General features: G+C 41.1%; 1 protein-coding gene across 9 annotated transcripts in view; it reads right to left on the reverse strand.

The window, feature by feature from the left end:
- Nucleotides 1–23,207, reverse strand: part of ush2a (Usher syndrome 2A (autosomal recessive, mild)) — a 215,687-nt gene that overhangs the window by 8,742 nt on the left and 183,738 nt on the right. For all 9 annotated transcript variants that reach the window (XM_085174318.1, XM_085173628.1, XM_085172926.1 and 6 more), the window contains 15 exons: nt 22,455–22,672; nt 20,395–20,531; nt 9,060–9,141; nt 8,824–8,969; nt 8,166–8,507; nt 7,610–7,971; nt 7,130–7,499; nt 6,691–6,972; nt 6,432–6,601; nt 5,372–5,702; nt 1,551–1,757; nt 1,357–1,449; nt 696–841; nt 359–477; nt 64–162 (listed from right to left, as the gene is read on the reverse strand). In XM_085174318.1, the coding sequence (XP_085030444.1) occupies nt 64–162; nt 359–477; nt 696–841; nt 1,357–1,449; nt 1,551–1,757; nt 5,372–5,702; nt 6,432–6,601; nt 6,691–6,972; nt 7,130–7,499; nt 7,610–7,971; nt 8,166–8,507; nt 8,824–8,969; nt 9,060–9,141; nt 20,395–20,531; nt 22,455–22,672 (3,104 nt within the window). The remainder of the gene's footprint in view (nt 1–63; nt 163–358; nt 478–695; nt 842–1,356; nt 1,450–1,550; nt 1,758–5,371; nt 5,703–6,431; nt 6,602–6,690; nt 6,973–7,129; nt 7,500–7,609; nt 7,972–8,165; nt 8,508–8,823; nt 8,970–9,059; nt 9,142–20,394; nt 20,532–22,454; nt 22,673–23,207) is intronic.

Raw genomic sequence — 23,207 nt, forward strand, 5'->3', positions numbered from 1 at the left:
GTGTTTTTTATCATTCTTAAAACTAGATATTACTGACTGCTGAGGCAGTAATAAATGTGTTACCTTCACTGAGCGTGTGGACAGTAGTCCAGTTGGAGGCAGTGCTGCCCATGTTATTAAAGCAGGCAGCTCTGAGCTCATATGTGGAGTACGGCTCGAGACCTGCGCAGTTTAATTGTGTTTGTCACAGAAAACTCATAAAGCAGAAAAACGTTTCAAAAACAGTTATCCCATCATAATCAAGACTTACAGAATAAAAACTATTATTTTAAATCACCTAACGTTGATTTTACTATTCTTTCTTACTGTATGTCTTACTTTTCAGTGGCACTGGCGCTTGATATTTCTTTATATTCACCTGTAACATTGTAGCTCTGCTTTTTACCAAAAAAACTGATTTCTGTTGGTCCTTCAATACAAGGTAGGGGTATAGGCTGGGAGGGCTGAGGGCAAGGCGATCTGAGGTGAAGCTCACAGCTGGGTACAAAGAGTAAAGGAGTGCAAGTGAAAGCAAGATGATAGGCTTTCTTTCTTTTAGTTTGTATGTGCACTTTTCAAATAAGTAAGGAAGGAAGTACAGGTTTATTTAAGTCAAATCCATTTGGTTAATTTTTATTTATATAGTGCTACATCACAACTTCAGTTGACTCAAGCCACTTTTCAAGAACAAAATGTAATTCAAGATTTTCTCCTACCTTTCGATGAGTCCATTGGGCGACAAAGGCTCATCCCATTCCATCTGAACAGAGCGGGAGGTCACGGTGACAAGGCGAGGAGGAGGCTGGTGGGCTGGGGGAGCAGCAAGAGTGTGGAGCTCACTCAGCGGACCACGGCTACAGCACTGATGATGGTTTACAAAGAAGAGATTTTAAAAGTGTTAAAAAATATGGCCTCACTTGCAACTACAATACTCGGGAATGACTTGCAATCAGCAAAATAAATTTAAGTATTTGAATCGGCATTTGAAATTTGATCAATAGGTGAGGGAATCATAAATATTTCCCATCCATTTTCTTCCAGTTATCTAAATCAGGTTGGCAACAGGGACTTGTACCTATCCCAGCTGTCACAGGGCAAGAGGCAGGGTACACCCTGGACAGGTCGCCAATCTGTTGCAGGGCTAACACAATGAGACAGACAAACACTCAAGCCTACAGCCAATTTAGAATCCTTTATTAACCAAAACCCAAGCATATCTTTGGTCTGCAGTTGACAGAGACAGAGAGAGAACATCCAAACTCTGCACAGACTATCAACAAAGATACCACATATTACCAGATAGTATTCAACTTTAATGACCGAGTATAGTTGTATAGACCCTGAGTATAATGCCTACCCTACATTTAGTATTATTACCTGATAGCAAGTACAGGCCTCCACTCCTACCCAGTACTGGGTATAGGGATGTAAATCGTGGAGTGTCTGCGGATGCAATGTACCCTCTGAGAGCTACAGGGAAAGGACAGTGAGGGGTAAAATGTGTTTAAGTTAACATAACAAGGACAAGTTATTATTAAGTGTATTACTGAATATAGTAGAAGACTCTTTACCAGAGTGTGGTTGTTGTGGTCCAGAGAGAACACTCTGTAAAGACTAATAATCCCATTGGGTTGGGCAGGAGCATGGATGTCCACTACAGCTGACGTTGCTGAAACGTGCAGAAAAATAGGGGGTCCTACACCCTGAGGTGGGGCAGGCCCTGTTCTTCCACTCACCCATGGACTGGCTGAATAACCAGCTGAATTAACTGCCCACACCTGTCAGATAAGACCACACATTTATCAGTTATGTGGTAACTTTTCAGTTTGCACATTATGCAAGCACAAGTCAATAACTGATGTATAAAAGCAAATGAGAACATGTGATACAGACTATTTACCCTAAACATTAGGATTTCAGATGCATTTTATGAACTCTTCATGATGAAGACGGCTTCTCTTAATTACCCAGTATTCGCCAGACCAACAGAAAGTTATACATCAATTCACTGGACCATCCATCAAAACTACCATCAGCAGTCAGAGCAAAACCTTTTCACCATGCAACTCACCACTAACATATCTGCATGACAATTACTTTTCACCTTCATCAAGGAGTCACACACACACACACACACACACACACACACACACACACACACACACACACACACACACACACACACACACACACACACCATAGAGTAATCTTATTTGTGTGGTTGTTTTGGGTATAATTAGAAGGTGTACACAGCACAGGGTCAGGCAGGGTGGAGATTTGCATGTGTAAGTCATCTGTAGCCTGTCAGAAGTAGTGCAGAAGGCAGATGGATGGGTCTGAGCTTTAGTGTTGAAAGTGTGTGTCTGTGCGTGTGGGTTTTTTGTTTGTGGGTATGATTGCAAGATTTCTGCGTGCATGCATGTGCATGCATGTGCATGCAGGGGTGTTACGAGTTGAATTAACCTCAATAATAGTCAATTAGGCCGTGATCAATCAGACTGATTGATCTAAGTGACAGCACAGATGGACCAAGATGGAGAGAGGAAGGAAGAATGGAGGATGGAGCGACTGGGGATCAGGGGGGAAGGAAGATAGGATGAAAGGTGGGCAAGATGCAGGGTAGCAAACAGAGGAATCAGGAGAAATTTAAACTTGGTGCTCTTTTGTATATAGATACAGATATGTTTAGTTCTACAGATAAGATTATGTTTAGATTGTACTTATTTCCCACGACACACAATATATGTTAGAGCAAACTTCTGGGCTTTCATCACCTGCTCTGCTAACAGATTTCTCAAGAATATCAAAACTTTTCATGTGAGTTTAATTTCCTCTTGCAATTAAACTGCATGTTTTTAGATAAAACATGGTTATTATAAGTGACACAAAACGTGTAGCTCAGTGGTTATATTTTTGAATCAACAAACTCATTAGAAAATGCAGCCATATGTAAACTTCATTTTCAAAAAACATATTTAGATATATGTTCTCCGAATTTGAAAACAATACACTAAATATGTAGAAAAATGCAATGAAAGTCCAAATATCTTTTAAAAAGACAGAAACACAATAGTAGATCATGTTTATTTAGGTTATTGACATACTGCTACTCTATGTGTTTATGTGTTACAAATCCTTTGATACTGATGAAAAAAGAGAAACTGCCCAGAAGTGGACTGAAACTGACTTTACTCCTACACAGCACCCATGCTATCTTGCATAGACAGAGCGCTTTAGGTTGAAGTTGTAAAATGTCGCTTTTTTTGTTTCTTTCTTTGGGTTTTGTTTGTTTGAAACTGAAAGATAAAGAAACTTTAATTGGATAAATGTTGCATATACAAATCCTAAAGCATATATGTATGTATCTATATATGTAAATATGAATAGTTCCTAAGTATTATTACTGTAAATGAACAAATGTATGTGCTGTTGTAAAATTTTAATAGCGTACAGAGGGGAACTGAGAAGTAATTAGTTCTCTACTGTACATTAATTATGGCCTTGCATGTTCTTTACTGCAACGGTGTTACCTGTGGCCAGTCACATTTACCCTTACTGTTATAAAAATTTGGATTTGGAACAAAGAAAGCACACTTAAACAGGCTGAAAAAAAGAGCAATAGCATCAGCTAAATGAATTTTCTTAGCAGCATTTTTAGATCCTGCGCAGGAACTGTCACATGACTTGTTGCTTGAGATGGTATAAATCAAATTTGCTACTGCTGCCATAAGAAATTATGAACTGCAGCAATAAAATACTTCTACCCAGCAACAACCATCTTTTCCCTACCCTGGTAGCAACACAGTGTAAGCTTCAATGAGATGCATGTTTTTTGTGGTTTGATTAAAATGTTTGTGCCACATAGACAGAATGGAGGAAAAAGTTCACAGCTAAAGTCAGCCCAGATCACCTTGCCCTTGATCCACTGCTAAAAGATAGAACTAATCTCCTTGTCCCTATATCATCTACAGACTTTTTACTGCTTCCTCTCCTCTCTTGTCCTCCCCTCTTCCATTGGGCCATGATTTGGTTTATTAGACAAAAAATAAAAATATACCCTGTTAGTTTCCGTGGCAGCAAATGAGCCACCATGGCAACAAACGACTTCAGGAAACTTCCAGATAGTATTCCAGCCTTTTTATTGGACGGCTGGACTGCGGAATCAAACTTTGTGCTCTGATAGGCTGACGGTACTACTTGGCGGGTGCATCTAGTTGAGGTGAAGGGGCTAAGTTGTGTGAAAGTGGGCAGTAATTAAAACCAAGCATAAAGCTGTCAATAGAAGCTTATGACCCAGTGTAATTAGCCTAATATGATTTCTCTCTCTGTGCTGTGGTGTGCTAAACTGAATTGACTTGTCCTTGTGTACGCCTGAAACACAGAGCGAAAGGATGAGGTCCCGGTAACAGACACAACATAACAGCTAAATAAAGTCGGGCAGACAGAGAGTAAAACAAACAAGCAGGTAAGTGGTACAGTGTGTACAGAAAGACAGATCAATACACTGACTAAGAAAACATCACTTAGTGCTTAGAAAAACAGAGAAACGCATGGTGAGATGAAATATCTATAAATGTTTACAGTTTCTATGCACTCTGAGACACTCACTTATGTTTACGTGGACAGAAAAAATCCCAAACAAAAAACACATGACTTCACCAATACTCAACGCCGCATTGTTCATGCACCCCAATTCCCCAGAGGAAAATCCTCAGGGGACGTGTAGCGGTCACCATTAAAAGGTCTTTCCAGTACAAGCTCTGTTACCAAGGAGGCTAACAGTTAATTCGATTGGCTGGCTGGTAATCAGGAAGTGGGGTGCTCAGAGGGCCCAGTGATTAATGGCTCTGTTGCCCGCTCGTCATCTCCCAAAGCTCCTCCTTCCCTCCCTCCTCATGTCATAAATTAGGACCCTCGTAAATAAAGACGGTGCTACAATCAGGCAAACTCAATCAATTACACCGGTCCTCTGGCCTCAGCTCATATGTCTGACAGGCAGGAATGCTAATGTTATTGTTGCTTCCAAAGGGCTAACCTGTCAATTAGTGTACCAATGCACGAGCACAACAGCATGAATATGGACCACTCCATTTAACACCTGTCTGATTACTCGTGTGTTTGTGTGTCTGCGATTGTTCGAGTATATGGATGTCATACCAGTTGATGCATGAGAGTGGTCTTTTTGCTTTATGTGTGCGTGTGTGTGATCTGACTTGTGCAGAAGACAAAAAGCAGGGTACTCATGCTCTGCAGAATCAAGCCTTCAACCTCTATATTTAAAAAAAACATTTGAAAATGTTAAAAGATACTTTATGTTTGTGATTCTAGTGGCTACTAATGTCTACTGTCAACACTTTCAAACCTTCTTTTCTACCCAAAACAAATAATATACCTGGTACTGGTATACAGTGTATGGGTGGAGTCCATTATCTTTCCACGTAGTAGAGGAATTCCTGTAAACAGCTGTTGCTGCATCACTGTTGTGGGTGGCCGTGGGGCTATCCAGTCTGCGGTACACCTCATAATACAGGATTCTACCATTTGGCTGAGCTGGAGGGGACCAGGTGAGTAGAAAGCTGGTCTGTAGTTTGGTGTCTTTGTCAGGTTGAAGGTCTAACAATGGTGCTGTCTGACCAGTAGGGGGAGCCTCCAGCGTGAGTATAGATGACCAGTCACTGGAGGAACAACCTAGTTCTGTGCAAGCTTCCACCCTCACCTCATACCTGCCCACAAATAGAAAATAGAAACAGGGGACAAACAGAACATTAACATGGAGACGTCATATAGAAAAGGCTGATGAGCTCACATGGTTTGAGTCCTGTGGGTTCACACACATTATGTGTACACAGAAATAGCCAGCCAACTGCACATGCACCCTTACCCAGGAATACATAGTACAATGGTAGGTCCACACTGTTGTCAAAATGTTAAAAGTTGACTTTCTTTCTTTTCTTTTTTTTGATTTCCTGCTTTGAAAAGCCACCATCACTGATTCTGTCCATTTCACATTACACCGTACAAGTTTTTTGTTTTGTACTTTGTACGCTTAATTGTCCATGTGAACGTAAATAATAATATAGAGACTCAAATAAACATAATAGATTCTTAGAATTTTAAATTCTTCTTCTTCTTTTTTTTTAAAAGTAAAACCAAGTGAAACTGTTCCTTGTAGCGATTAATTGGTTGTACATGATTCCCTCAGTTTTGGAAATGTTTGTTGTTTTTTTTTTCATTGCTAACAGTTTTACTGTTAGCATTGTCCATTGAAATGTCAAACTGAGTTGCTAAACATTTCTGCAACCAGTTTGGGAAACAAAGAACTATAACACCAGCAAAAGCTACACTGAGCATATATAGCTACCTGTCAAACTTTATCTAAAAACACACAGTTATAATAATAAATAAATGTGTTTTATTGCCTAAAGGTTGGAGAGTAGTGGAGACTGACTGACCTGTGGTAAGGAGCCAGCCCATGAAGAATAGTGTGTCTTTCTGAGAAGGCACTATCTTGTGGAGTGAAATCACTGCTGATGATGCTGAGCTGGACTGGATCTCTTTGATAAACAGTGTAACTCACTAGGTCTCCATTAGGACGGGCTGGAGGTTGCCACTCTACTCTCACCTAGTAAGATAAAGAACAGCATAAAAAACTTTCATTAACAAGATCTTGATTCAGCTTCACTCACAATGACTAAATAAATGACGACTTGCCTGGTTTGGTCCTACAGGTGTTAATGTTGGGAGACCCACACCAGACGGAGCTGATGGATGCGTCTTTGCAGTGGCTACTGTGCTGCTCACAGCGCCTCTGCTGTTGTTGGCCCTGACAACATAATTGTATTCCACGCTTGGCAAAAGTATGAAGTCGTGGTAATGCGTCTCCGTGCCAACATAGATAACTTCTCCATCTCGGCGGAGTTCGTACCCTGTGATGATGCCATTAGGGTGCTCTGGTGGTCTCCAGCTAATCTCCACTGACTCTGGGCCAGTAACCTTCAAATGAAACATAAAAGCACATCAAGCAGATTCCCCAGTTGTGCTTAATATTTGGTAAATAATTCAATTTATAAAATAGAAAATAACCAACGCTAGCAGAAAATAAATGCTGGCAATAAAGGTTTTAAATACAAGTCAAAGATAAACACACAACCTTAAGTGTCGGGGCAGACAGGCCAGTGGGAGGAGCTTCCTCTGTTGAAGTGGACATTGTGAGACTGGCAGTACATCCACCACTAGTACAAGCCAGCAGAACCAGTGTATATGATGTATGTGGCTGCAGGCCTGATAACACTCTATTTAGGTCTCTTCCACGATAAACCTGTTCATTGTTAAGTTTCAGCACATATTGAGTCACCTCTCCATTCTGTGTCAGTGGTTTACTCCAGGAAACATGCATACTATTGAATGTGATTTTGTCCACTCTGGGAGCTTCCACTATGGCAGGAGGAGCCTCTAGAGTTGTGATGTTTGTATGAGGACTGGTGATACATCCCTCAGACGTGCAGGCTATGACTGAGTAGCTGTGGACAAAAGCAAAATAAAATTAAAGTTTGGGCCTCACATTTATAAAGTTGTTAACCAGAAACTACAAAATAGTATGGCTACAAAAAACAAACAAAAAAAGCAATACCTGTATGCTGAAAAAGGCAGGAGGTCCCCATCTGTGTAGCTGAGAACAGTGGGGTCAAAACTGAAAGAGAAACTGACGTTGTTTCTCTTAATCCTGTAAGACTGAAGTACTCCATTAGGCTCCAAAGGAGGAGTCCAGGACACCACTACCTCACTGGGCCGGCCCTGGAGATGACTCACTGTTGGGGGGGCTAAGCCACGAGGGGGGGCTTGTCTGGTCATTACAGTTACCCAAGGGCTGCAAGTGTGCCCAGCTGGGTTATAAGTACAGACACTGAACTCATACTGTGTCCATGGACGCAAACCATATACTGTATAGGAGTAGGTTTCAGCCAGTCGTGGGGATGCTTCTCTGAAGAGGATCTGTTGGTAGCACAATATTAATGCAATTTTAATTGTTAACCTCGTAAACTGAGATATTTTTTAAATATATATAAATAAAAAAACAGGACATAAAGCAAGTTTTTATAAACTGGGACCTCTAGTATATTCTACCAAGCCCTCCTACAACTGGTCAGATTGACTCTAAATTTAGACATTTTAAGAGTTTCACCTACTTTCCCCCTTTCAATATCCTCTTCTTTACTTCTCCCACTCCCTTCTTCTTCCAAACGCCTCCCAAGTAAGAAATATTCTTTAATTGGCCCGTTGGGTTGAGAAGGAGGGCCCCAGGTAAGTGACACCTGGTCTGAGCCAACAAAGAGAGGCCTAGGGGGAGACTGGGAAGCAGGTGGTGCTGCTGCTGTGGCAATGCGCTGAGGAGGGGTGCGTGTGCAGCCTGCTGAGGTACAAGCTTCAAGAGTCAGCGTATAAACGGTCCATGGCTCCAAACGCCGAAAAAGGAAACTACGTGACAAACCACTGAACTCTAGGTTCCCCTCACTGTACAAGTTATACATCTGCAAAAGGAGACAAGAGAAAGAAGAGAAATTTAAAGACAAATATGAAACATATGGGTTTAAGTAGGACATGCGAACAGCACTGACTTTGGTTGCAGGTTGCACATGTAGCATACACCAAAACATATGTGAAGTTGTGCACATATAAACTACACTGAAATATTGTGCTTCATGTTTCTGGGGGTCTTGTGGACTTTCACATGTGGGTCTATGTATGCTATATTGCCGCAACTACCTTGTTACTATTGCATCTTATCTTAGGTGGACCACACCATTTGGTATATGCTCAGTGATTTTCTTATGTGTATCGATGTACCATGATGACTCCATTTGGAGACTGTGGTGGATCCCAGCTGAGCAGTAACGCCCTGCCCTGCTCTCTCTGCTCCACTGTGAAGTTAGGCACGCCGGCTGGAGAAGCCTCCAGGGTCCTAATGTCCACCCACGGACTGGTCACACTGCCTGAAAAGTTACAGGACAGATTCATTGGGGGTGTATAGTAGCTGGTCTAAATCATCTTTTAAATTAGTTTCTCAAAAAAATTCAACCTACCTGCCCGATTCAAAGCTTCTATTCGTAGACTGTACTGACTGTATGGTTCAAGACCATAGACTATTGCCTCTAGCTGTGAATCCTGAGAGAGACAAAAAGAGCAGTGTGTGATATAAAAAGATAGGAGATAAAAAGGTAACATCATGAGAGAAAAGGTTGGAGAAAGAGATAACAGGGAAGAAGAATAGTGGGGTCAAGACATGGTTGGGTGAAGACAACGGAATAATTGGTCAGGCATTAAGAAGGAAAAAAAATGGCAGATACATAAAGGCTAACATGAAAGCGGGTAGAGAGCCAAAGCAAGAGACGGGAGAGACAAAATTAGTTACACAAACAAATCCTGCATGAATAAAAACCAGAGCATTACTCATTAAAACATGGAATGAAAAGGAGCGTTGTAACAATAGCAAGCTAAGATGACATAACTTGGGATTTGCCATATCAACATTTCAACATACATCCTCTGCTGTGGAAAGCAGACACCAGAAAAGTGGCAGAGACTGAGAGAGAGAGAGAGAGACTGGCAGGCAGACAGCTGTCCCTTATGGGTGAATTCAAAGCTTCCAGATTGTGTGTTTATGTCACACATGCACCCTTTCATATCACATACACAAACAGACACAGGCACAGGATGTCTGCCAGTAGCTTTAGGCAGTGGGACCTAGCCCAACACCCTGGCAGACACAGGGGCAGTGTGTATGCGTGTGTGTGATATAGAGGGAACACCATTTACTAATTGATAAGAGACACACTGTTGTTTCAAAAGGCCCTAGCGTGCGATGACATGGTAGTCTGGGAGCACCAGGCTCCAGGATGTAGCATTGCCTATTTGATTTTGTGTTTGTTTATGACTGTGCGCTTTGAAGCAGGTATGAGAGTGATGTTTTTCAGTGTGTGTGTGAACATATTTGTGTGGATATACAACACAGGAGATTACACTTCTTTCAAGAGTTGAGTCTGCAGTTAAAATTGTCTGTTCAGGACTGTATGCTTTCACATAACCGAGCATATGTAAAGAGATTAACTGGTAACCCACTTCAATGCAGCGTCAAAGGGATCAAAAAGACTCAGATTCAAACTGAGTCAAATGAAAACCCAGACAAATCACCGTAGCTTGGCACCAAGGATGAACCAGAATGCATGTATTCACTGTTTTCATGTCTGGAAGCCAACATATTTTTCATCCACAGTAAAATAGGATTAATAAGCCCCTAGACACCTAGACACAAGCTAAATCCTCCTGCAAATCACAGCACTTCTCAGTAGACAGAGGGAGGGAGGCACAGAGCGAGAAAGGGTGGGGAAAGGATGGGAAGAGATAGAAAGAGAAACGGGTGGTGGGAGAGAGAAATGGAGACAAAGGAAAAAAAGACAGTGGAATAAAAAAAAGTATGTGTCAGTAGAGTAATGTAGGGCAGAGAGTTAAAAGAGAAAAAGTAAGAGGTGAGTAAGTTAATAACTGATGAAGCAAATAAAAGAAGGTGAGACAGAGGAAGGGGGTGAGAGAAAGAGTAAGACATGAAGAGATTGAGTTAAGTAGAAAAAGAGGGGAGAAAGCTAAAGCGGGCGAGAAAAAAAAGATAGATGTGGCAAAAGGGAGAGACAGATTAAGTGAGCAGGAATGAGAGATCTCTCTACCTTAAAAGCCAGTGAAATATGTGAGGCATGTGGCCTATAAAGCGGTTAACATATGCACATTGTCAATAGCAGCATCTGGCGCTGGCAGATTTTATAGGAGCGTGGAGACTCTGCTACATGCCTCTAGATGGCAATACATTCAAACACTTTATCACTGAAACACACCACATTAACGGCCTGCTCGCTACATCACACGCACACACTCAACAATCAAGCACTGTGAAATTCACACACACAGGCACGCAGACAGGCTGTAATCAAACAGTGTAGCACTGAAACACACAACTATTACATTACATTAACAGCTCCCTCAATAACTATTCCTCTCTCATACATGCACTTTCACATACACACACAGCATGCAAAGCCACACAAAGACAAACACAGCCACACCGAGCAAATACTTTTAAGGTATCTGACAATGCGTAGGTAATGGCATACATGAAAAACTACAAAATAAATCATGACATGAACTGAAAGATACCAGGTAAATGTAATTTAATCCACTAGATAAATCAGTGGGAGCACATATATAAAAATACTGAAAACCCTACAGCTGGGATTGTAGTTCCCAACCTGCTTCTTCCAATTCAGCAATAGGTATTTATGACCTCATTTCAATGTTGGGGCCAGCTTCCAAATGGTAAGTAATCTGCATGTATCAAGTGCTTTACAAAATATAAAGTATTCCACTTTGTGAAACACTGAAGTATTACACTTGTACTTCTACATACTGTAGAAGTAAAACTGCCAACAAAAACCACCCAAACCCACAGCCAACCTATCAAGGACCACGGGGGAAGCTGCAATCTAAAATATGAAAGGAAAAGGTTCTTGTCAAGCTAAATTCACTCTGCATGGGCTGGTGCATATGTGTGCGGATGATCAAAGTCACCAATTAATCATACAAAATGCAAAAGAACAGAGAGGGGGAAAGGGAGGTCAAGAGAAAGAAAGAGAGACAGGGAGGCAGCGTAAACAAGACAGAAGTACAGAAATGGAGACAATGATCAGGAAAGAAGAGAAAAGAAAGGAAGAGGTCTTGCTAATTTATACATTAAAGAGCTCTTGGATCTTGGTTCAACACAACTTAACATTGACTGCAAAGAAGCAATCTATTCAATCTTCGGTATCTTTCTTCTGACTTCTCCTGTGTGTGTGTGAGCTAAAGAAGAGGCCCTGTGGACTGAGTGCCTAGATTAAAGTGCCAGCCTGCATGTGTGTTCCTTAAACCATGTGCACATGTACTGGTATCTGTTTTTATTTACTCAAGTAAGGCCACATGTGGAGCATCTTGTTTTGTATGTACCAATGTGTCCCGAGAACTGTTCACGCACGTGTGTGTGTGTGTGTGTGTGAGACTGCACATCTGTGGGTATGCGTGATATTCAGGTAGAGAGGCATGCCGCAGCCAGGGGGACAGTGTGTGATACTAATTAAGAATAACCATGTGTATTTGTCAAAAGAATTATGCTGATTATCTCACAAAGGCCACAGTTCTAGGCCCCGCAGAGAGACAGAGACAGACCAGCATTAGCATATGGCTACACACATGCATGGACACACACAAATACTTCATTTCACTCCTTGTATCGAACCCACGCATGATAAAAGAATAGGTAAACGTAAGATGAGCGCCCAAGAAAATACATCAAAGAACAATGCTTAGTGACAGATGAATGGGGTCCAACTGGTCTGCCTTTAGGACGTTTGTCTCTACAGGCCTTCTCTGGCTTCTCTGCTCAGTCATATTAATTCCTGCAGAGATAATAAGGCACCACGCTGTTTCAGCTTTTTTATTGTGTGTCTTACTGCTTTCATGTATGTGATAAAACATGTTAAGATCAGATTTGACTTAAATGATCTTAATTCAGCTCAAATCACTTCATCTCATTCAGTTCAGTTCCATTCAATTCAATTCAATTGTCCAGCCTATTAGTACAAGCTGTGCCCTGACCAGCCCTGTGAGAGCAGTAATTGTTTTCAGAGGTTTCTGAGGTGAGCCAGTACACCACACACTGATCTCTTGCACCCCATGCCAAGCTCTCAAGCCAAGTTTGTGTGTGTGTGTGTGTGTGTGTGTGTGCATATTTATGCGTGCATGCCTAATTCAATGCTGCTGGAACAATTGCCCTGTGTCTGTTTGCAAAATGCCCTGCATGGGTGTCCCTGCTAGTCAGGGTGCGTTAGACAAACCCTGACACATAGAGACCTTTGTGCGACACATACACAAACACACACATACACAAACACACCACACAGACACACGGAGTGGCCATTAGGCATGTGTTATGTCTGTGGCCAGCACAGATGTAGAGAGGGACTGCAGGGGTCTGGAACAGGCATGCCCACTTCACACAGACATTCATGATTGGCTCTGGCATCTCTGGACCCCGGGAACAGCATATTTAGTGTGTATATATATTCTTGTGTGTGCGCGTGTTTATATTTGTGTGTGTGATGCAGCCAAAGACCAGTGGACAAATTATAGTGAGTAATGGTCAGCATGCTAAAAATCCACAGATTTCTTGTGAAATTAAAATAAGAGAGCATGTTAATGAGATATTTTTCAGCTAAGCTTTATTCCATAAAACAAGGCAATAGAAAAATGTATCTTGTTTTATGTTTTAAAGCTAGTTAAAAAATGGGAAGAAAGTAAAAAATATTTTTTATACACACAATTTTAAATGAGGGGATCGTTGTTGATGGCAAACATAATAATAATTAAATTGGAGGATGTTTCAGGAAATAATATTTCTTTATCGCAACTTTACAAAAAACATCAAAAGTAATGAAATGATTGTTTGTTGCAAGGTGAATGGGAGCGTTTTAAAAATCCACTTGATAGAGACAGCAGACTGACCAGAATCACAAAAATCCTACAGGCTTTTTGGCAACCCCGCCATCTTTTCCCTACCAATCGATAGACATTATGCCAAGTGTCGAATATATACATGCCCATGGTGTGAGACAGCATCAGAGAGGTAGGAAGGACTCCTCAAAACTAAATAGTCCCCACTTCCAAAGCAAACACAAATATTCAGTTACTTGTCACACTCCCACATGCTCCAGATTTGAATGGACTCAGTAATCACAAATATAGCAAGTCCTTTTCTCTTTTTCTCATGCATTTGCACCCTCTCAGCATTCCTTTAAAGTGATGACCATCATATTGTGGTTGCAGTACTAAACACCGACTCAAAGTGGAGAGTACTACACTGGGTGGTGTGGCCTCTTCACAGACAGACACACAATAACACCAACCTATCATTACCCAGCGAAAGAGGGTGTGTGTGTAGGAGCGACGGAGCAGGAAGAGATAGGGAAGTAAGAACGTAAACTCACTTGAAAAAAAAAATCACTTGAGGAAGCTAGAAGAAGAGGGAATGAAGGGGCAAGCATTGTGGATGAGCATAAGATAAAAACTGTAATTTTACACAGAAGCAGGGAAACTCCAGATGGACATGCAGTGATGAAGGAATGGGCAGTATGGAATGATAGAGGGAGGAGCTGCAAAAAAAAAAAAAAAACCAACAACCCACGAGTAGAAACAAAGATTGCAGAAAGGAGAGGAGGGAGTGTTGCAGCCTGATTATTTGGCTGTTTATCCAGAATGCTGAGAGCCCTCCAATCAGAGATGGAGACCTCTAACTAAGAGGTCTGATAGGCCGAGGCCCTAACAAACTCTGCATATGAGTCTCCTTATTCTCTCCTCTAATCCTTTGTTCCTCACTTCACCTGTCTCCTCCTCCTCTCTTAACCTCCTCATGCCTCTCTCCTCACTCTCTGCACACTCAGCTCTGCATTTCTCTCTTCCCTCCTCTCTTTTCTCTTCCTCATTTGTTAAAGGGTGTCACTGAGCGCAAGGGCAAAGCCTTGTTATCCCTATACTGCCACATTCTTTTGCTGGTTTATGGTTAAAGTGATGCAAAAAAGATTGCTGAGCAGCAAGTTAAAAGAGGGTTAAATGCAACAAGTAAAGCTTTTTGCCCGTTTATATGTAACTTATTTGTTTTTAGATTTACCATCACGTATGAACATCTGTATATCTTCTACATTAATTGAATAAAAGTATACCCTTTCAAGGATAAAACTGCAGTAAGATGGAGAATCTTTTCTTTTCATGACGGTGGCTGAAAAACTTAACTGGACAGTTACTTTAGAAAACGTGTAACACATACACATTAAAGAACAGCCACATATCATAAGAGGTCAGGCACGTAAGGTACTGCTAGCATTTCACGTAACTGTGTTTTTTTTTTTGTTTGTTTCTCTGGTACATGGACTGAGAACGAATCTTAAAGAGTTTATTTGCTTCTCTTGTTGCAAATTTAAGGTCACACTGGAGACCTAAAAGTCACTACCGTCTCAAAGCCACTTTGTGAGAGAGAATGTTATTTGTTTTTAACTTAGATTTAGAAATAAATACACAAAGGAAGTAGAAAGGTTTAATTTGTGAGTGTTACAACTGTTGGTAGGCTAATTTTGTTACTAGGAGCCAAATCAGCTTGAATATTCTGCTTGGTCTTTATGTTAAGCTGATTTAGTAATCTCTGAACTTCCTCTATATTTATAAAGTGTAAGCAGAGGTAAATCCTGTGCTTCTGATTATATCTTCTACATGACAATCAGGAAGTAAGCCTCCATTTGGTGACGCTAAACCTATTGCATTCAAATGTTTGCTTTAGATATTAGCTGGCAAAAGCACAACACAGAAATCCTTATGGGGGCAAGATAGTCCAGGGATCCTGTGGAGCTTTAGCCCAAAAACTTTTTCATTTCACCTGAGGAGCTGAGTTGACCTGAACATATTGAAGCAGAAACGTTAACAGTTAACTAAAAGAAAGCCTATTTGTAATAGGCAGAGAAAATTAATGAATATGATTCAAATATATAAATAAAAGTGAAAAAACTGCTAAAATATCTTGCCAAAAGCAGGCATTGTTAGTTTAATGAGATAAACAAAAAGAAACTGTTAGCTAAACATACTAGATAAACAGGTAGCTAACATTTTTAAAAAGCAAGCTGCCATTTTTTAGTTGAAAGTAGCCAATAATTAGTACAGGAAATTGTTAAATGTACGGATTGACAGTTGAAATTATGAGCTAAAAATAACAAATATACCGTTGAAAATGTTCATTAAACATAATCAATGAAATAACTAGAGTACTCTCCAAGTACTGGACAAACGGGTGGTCATGTTGTTCAAGGGGAGACCTTTTAGATTATGCTGGGAACCACTGACCTAAGAACTTTGCAAACTGATATGTTCATCTCAAACTCAGTGTCAATGTACTGAAATGCTTAAATATTTTTAAATTATTGAATTTATAGAACATACTCACATCAGGAGTTTAGGGTTGTTTCTTTTTCGACCTGTAACGTAATATTCAACATGTTTGGAGACAAACACACCGCATGTTCTGATAACGTCCATCCTTCTACATCTTTTGACTACACATGCCTAAATACACACATGCTGATGGCATACCTAACACACACACACACACACCCTGTGAAACCTCATATCGGCTTTAAGACACAGTTCGCCGGCTGGCCCTCGCTGTCCCACACTCTCTGACGGGTTCTTAATGGTAAACTAACAGATTGTAAACATGCTGCTAGCTCTCTCTCTCTCTCTGTTTCTCCACTCTCTACATTAATCACTTTCTTACTTTCTTACACTCCTCTCTTTATTTCTCTTTCCCTCAGTCTCGTCTTCCTTCAGTTCCTTTACTTCCTCCTTACCCCCCTTCACTTCATCCTTCCCCATCTATCCCCATCCCTTCTTCCCTTTTCCTCTCTCTCCCTCGCTTTTCCTGGGGTATTTTTTAAACAATGTGTCCTTCATGTACGGTTGGTTACGGGGCGTACAGAAGGACATCATTAGCGCTGGTGGTTAAGCTGTAATTTACACCATTACCGAGGTAGGGGCCATTTTTATTGCCTAGTAAATTTCAGCTCTGAAATATTTAGACCATATGGCTCAATTTGTGTAATAACCTTAATTTCCAAGCACCCTTCAGCTCCCTTCAGCGCCGGCTGTTGTTGGCGGATGGCAGAGTGGTGCGTGTATACCTCCGTATGTGTGTGCACGGTGTGGAGTTGTGGAGCACAGACACGCACAAGCATGTACGCAGAAACACAGACATGGAAAAAATGTTCACGTGTACGCAACACATAACCTTTTACACTGTCTCTTCCACATACTGTCACAGATTCATTCATTCACACACACAGAAACACGCACGCACACGTATGTATGCATGGCGGTAGCAGATTAATAGGGTGTCAGCTTCTGTTTGGGTGAGGGAGCGTCAGGCGTCGGCCAGATGGTTCTCAGGGATGATGACTGTCAGGGGTCCTGCTCTGATCAATGGGATGTATTAATACAGCACACACGCGCACACACTCACATACACTGTTGCATTATACACACACAAACAGAAATGTTGTGCGTGTGCACAAGCACACACAACCATATTCAAACATATGTATGCACACAAAGTAATGCGCACACACACATTTGAATACACACATGCCTGTGGTCTCTCTTCACCAGCGATCCCAAGGGCCACAGTGTAACATCTGGAATAGCCAAGGGAGGGAGGAAAGGACAGCAGAGTAAAGGAGGAGAAAGAGGGAGTTGGTAGGCAGGGAAACACGAGAGAAATACAGGAAAAAGAGGAAAAGCAGGGGCAAAGGGGTATGGGAAGTAGCTAAAGAAAGAGTGCAATACAGAAGGGTTAAAGGGTGAAAGGCATAAAAGAGGTAGTAAAACTGGAAAGAGACGAGGGCAGAGTGGAGAGATGAGCTGGGGAAATGAAGATCTAAGAGTAAGGTGAACGACGATGTTGAGACACTAAAGAGAAACAAGAAAATTAGCCACAGAAGAGACTGGAAGTTTTGAAGAAGAAAACGCACAGAAACAGACAGAAAAAAGCAAAAGAGATTAAAATAGTGACAGATGTGATCAGAAGAAGAAAAAGAAGTAAGCTGTGGGGAGGTTGAGGTGGAAAGCTTGAACACGAGCAAAAACAGAGTTTTATCTACTCGATAAAGCTCCAGAGCTATTGACAGCAAAATGATTACCGGTGGCCAGAATCTCAAGTGATATTGTCAAAAAATGAAGCAGTAGCAATAGCACGTGAACACAAAGAAGAAGAAACTTGAGAGAAAAGAAGGAGAACACAAAAACCCGACCAAAACCAAAACATGAAGCACCGTGCAATAAAAACAACCTGACAGGGTAGAATGAGTGACAAGCATGTTTGTCAGAAAGGTGTAAAGCATGGAGAGTGAATTTCTGTGTGTGCGCGAGACAGTGTGTGTGCCAGGCGGCGTGTAGGTGTCTAGCGAGGCAGGCCGCCTGCGCTTCGTACCCTCATTCCGTCCGATTGCCATGACGACCCCATTAATCAGCCAAGCTGGCACAGAGCAGGGTTCCCAGCCCAGCCTGAGATCAATACACACACAAATAGACACATACCAAATGGATACACACACACATACACATGCACATATGCACAATTACTACATGCACAAAAGAAATTGAAGTGGATGAAGAGTGTGAAAGACTGGATCCCTTTTTTAGAGGAAAAAACTTAATTAAGGGTTGAAACAAAATATTACAGGGAGAAGTGCTGGACTGGTTTGTGACTGTTTAATATGAAAACAAAATATAAGCTGTTCATGTGCTTCACATTAATGTTATGACCCATATTTTACAATTAATCTAGCAGGGCTGTCAAACTTATTTTAGATCAACCCAATTTAATCTAAATTAAACCTCAATGTTGTGAAAAAAATATTGCCAGTGTTACCACTCAGCCTCCTAGAAGATCCAGCTATGTGATTTTCTTCTCGAGATATTGCATTCACAAGACTTTCAGAAAACTTGACCTTTGACCTTGAGAGCAAGGTCAGTAAGATTCCAATACCCAACAGTCTTTTACAGCTGAGGGGTGAAAATTAAATAGTAAAATAAAGACAGAGGAAGCGACATTTCTTTTAATGTTAGAAGTACAAATAGATGCTGCAGCTGTTCGCAAAGATGAAACCATTGTTACATAATACAAAAACACTACACAAATTGTTGCAAATTGAAGACACACCTCAACACAGATCTTTGACCCAACCACGTATTTTTGGTGTATTATGTCAGGGAATGATTTTGTCAGTCAGAAGGCTCTAAAACGAATAAAGATTCAGACATCTGAGTTGGATAAAATTAACATTTCAGACAGAAACAAAGTTTGCAAAGCCATCCAGTGGGCTGGACTCTAACAGGGTGGTTCTGTCCCACAGGACACCCCTGACTTAGGCATTTTTTTTTGCCATCGCATTCTTGATTAATGATGCGAACAAAGTCAAAACCCAAATTTTAATCCTTCAGATAAAGTCTGCTCTTCCTGAATCAGCTAAAGGCTTTCTAATTTTCACACTCTTTGTGTATTCCTAAACAACGCAGTGCATGTGGTGAAGACAACTGCGTGACAAATGACCGCCACCAAAATAAGTCTATGCCATGTCAATGAGCCTCCTGCACACACACACACACACAATCTCACACAGGCACACACAAACACAGAGTGTTCCATATCAATGAGAAGGTGAAAGGTCTCCATTTACATCTTGTATTAATTATGAGTGACAAGCCAAAGGTCACAGAGGGAGAAGAGGCCACACATATGGACAGAATATAGATCTATACTTCTACCTTGTCTCTCTTTTGCTCTCCTCCTTACCTTCCTATCTATCACTCTGTCTCATTCCCTGCTTGTTCATTTACTTGTCTTTTTATCCCTTCCCCTTCTCTTTTTCATCTCACTCATTCTAGCTCTTTTCATTCTTAACTTCTTTAGCAGCTATCTACCTCTTTGATCTCTTGTTGCTTTAATGTTGACCATATTCTTTCAGTCTGTTTCTCCTTTCTTCCTTTTATACAAAATTTTATGTTAAAATTTTTTCAAGTTGTTTATATTTTAGCTTTTTCTTAAAGATTATTTTGTGGTATTTGTGTCTATAGACTGGGAAGTGCATAAAAACAGGAAGATGGAGAATGACATGCAGGTCTGGGCAGCTGGGAATTAAACCACAACTCATTCCTATGTGTGGTAAGCAACCCAGCTATCTAAAACCAGGTTGCTCTTGAATTAATTTTGATTTTTAAATGGATAACTAACTGAAATTTTTCACAAACAGATTATTATATTATAGACACACACACACACACACACACACACACACACACACACACACACACACACACACACACACACACACACATGTATAGATGTATGGTGGATAGGGGATGCCAGCAAGTGCTGGCAAATATCTCATTGCAGCTTTTGGGTGAACTCAGTTTGCAGGCTGAGCTGCCAGTTCACATTGAGAGTAGATGGCAGCTGTTAATGTATAATATGCATATATATGGGAATGAAGGTGTTTGTATATGTGTGTGTGTTTGTGTGTTTGGTATCAGGAAACATGCTCATACTGGTATTTCTGATATGTTAGAGCATCCAGCATGATACAGAATTATGGAAGTGGGGAATAGCAGACCATGGGCAGCGTGTGTTTATGTCTTTTCAGGCCCCTCACTGGCAAACAGATGGCACAAGCACCACAGGTACAGTCCAAATTTCTTTACATTTATTGTATGAATGACATCTGACATGCACGTGTGTGTGATTACCTCTACAGTGAGAGCAGTAACAATAGTTGAGTTGAGCGTAGGGTCCTTTTGGTGCTTCCTGTAAACCAGCCTATAATGGGAAATGAGACCATTGACCTGTCCTGGTTCACTCCATTTTAGGTGGACTGAATACGCACCTGTCAAAGTAGCATGGTGAACTGTTACAAGATAATTTTATACGTGTTAGTCATGCAAATGTGAGTCAAGACACAAAGTTTGCTAAAGTACATCATAGGGACAGAGCGCCACGAAAACATATGTGACAACAAACCTAATCAGACACTTAAATGACCGTCATCTAACTGAACACGGACATTTTAAAGAAAGTAACAAAGGAAAACTGGATGAAACTATCCAGAGCTTAGAGCCAGCTACAAGCCAGCAGCCTCGGTATGAGCGGAGGATGAACGCAGTTAGTTACAGAAAATTTTGGAGAAGAGCGAAAAAGAGAAAAGGGTTCACGCCCTGTTACCCAGTGAAGTCATAAACATACTATGTAGGCACCGGAAATTTGTTTTGTTATACAAATCTGTTGCACTTGCTTTTATTTGGTAAGGTGAAATACACTGAATAAAAAAATTAAATGAACACAAAACAAATGATACTAGATAGCACTGATTTGGACTGGGTTATGTGTTAAGAATGAAAGGACGCCATATCGTTTGATAGAAGTGAAAATTATCAACCTACAGAGGGCTGAATTCAAAGACCCTGAAAATACTCAGTAGTTTGTTTGTTTACATGGCTTGAGATGATGGATGGGGTCCTCCTCCCCCCAGAACTGGAACAGGGCATCACTGAGCTCCTGGACAATCTGAGTTTTAACCTGCTGGCATCGGATGGACCAAAACACAATGGCCCAGAGGGGTTCTATTGGATTAGGGGTGGCCAACTCCAGGCCTTGAGAGCCGGTGTCCTGCAGGTTTTAGATGTGTCCTTGATCCATCACAGCTGATATAATGGTTAAATTACCTCCTCAACATGTCTTGAAGTTCTCCAGAGGCCTTGTAATGAACTAATCATTTGATTCAGGTGTGTTGACCCAGGGTGATATCTAAAACCTGCAGGACAGCGGCTCTCGAGGCCTGGAGTTGGCCACCCCTGTATTGGATTTAGGTCAGGCGAGGGTGGGCCTAGTCAAAGGTATCAAGTCCTTCATCCTCCTAAAACTGTCTACATACTCTCACCACATGAGGCTGGGCATTATCATGAACTAGGAGGACCACAGGCACCACTGCACCAGCATAGGGTCTGACAGTGGGTCAGAAGATTTCAGCCTAATCATAGTCAGGGTGCTGTTGCCTAGACTGTAGAGGTTTGTATGTCCCTTCATGGATATGCCTCCACAGACCATCGCTGACCCACCACCAAAACGGCCATGATGAACGATGATACAGGCAGCATATTGTTCTTCATGCCTTCTACTGATCCTTTCAGATATGTCATATGTGCTCACTGTGAACCTGCTGTTATTCTTGACAAGCCCAGGGTACCAGCGGTGAACCTGCCAATTCTTGTATTCTATGGAAAATGTCAACTGGACTCCATGGTGCTAGGCAGAGAGCAAAGGGCCCACTAGAGGATGTCAGACCACCCAAATGAAGTCTGACTATTTTGTCAGAGACATTCACACCAGTGGGCTGCAAGATGCTGTAGGGTTTTGTGGGGGTCTCACCTTGTGATACCAGTACTGACAATGAATTTAGCTAAATCCAAAACTAGAAAAAAAAAACCCCAGAAAGGATTAGGAGAGAAAAATGCCACTGACCTCCACTTGTAAAATCATTCCTGTTTGATGGTTGTCTCATTGTTTCCCCTCTAATTTGCCTGTTGTTAAGTTCATCAACACTAAAGCAGCTAAAAGTGATAAACAAACCCCTCCACTACTACCAACCAGATCAATATCTCAGATATTTAACTGGCTTGATGCTATACTATGATCTCAGTTATACTTATTAAAAAGAAAACACAAAATAATTGTAAATTGAAACTGGCAAAAGAAAATCATAATGAGGTCATGTCTAATAAATACCGGTTTTCATGTGACTTTGTGAACCTACCCGAAGGAGTGACGATGGGAACGGCCATATCTTGTGGTTTTGCCTCTAATGTCTGGCCCAAAGCCCAGTGACTCAGAATTGAGCCTCTAGAGTTGTGGGCACGAACTCTGTACTGATAGTAGCTGAAGGGCTGAAGAGCAGGACTCGCGTCAAAAAATTCAAGAGGCCCACTAGACCAGATGAAAACCAGCAGCTCCTCCTCTGTTCCTAATGGACGCCTAAGAGAAAAGAAACACTTGTATTAGCTTTTCATCAGTTTCCTTTAAATACTTTCATACTATATACACCTCATTAAAAATTTAAATATTCAATTTTTTGGTGATGTTTCTTTTTTTTTAAATTAAACATCAACTATATCAAATCTATTTTAATTTTGCACATATTTACGTCAGTTTTCTAAAGATAAAGACGCTAAGTTTGTGTGGAATTCAAATAAAAAATGGATCATCACATCTTAAACACTCTGTATAAGCCATGAGCTGATGCAAGCACCCTGATGTCTTTGGTAAGCCCATTTGTCTGATTACGTAGGGTTTCAGGTGTGTGCATGAGAGACGGAAAGAGAGAGATTTTCCTGTTTTATCCAAGTCCCTGTCTGCCTGAGTCTGATCATGCCAGATGTGTCACTGAGTGTGTGTGTGTACTGCTATGCTAATGTGTGTTTCCTGAGGACTTAAAGGGCTTAGTCTGGTCTGACCCTGCATACAGATCACAAACTCTTTGGTCAACAAGCAGACCACGACCTTCAGCATG

This window comes from Neolamprologus multifasciatus, chromosome 1 (assembly GCF_963576455.1).
Source record: "Neolamprologus multifasciatus chromosome 1, fNeoMul1.2, whole genome shotgun sequence".
NCBI classification, from domain to species: Eukaryota; Metazoa; Chordata; class Actinopteri; order Cichliformes; family Cichlidae; genus Neolamprologus; species Neolamprologus multifasciatus.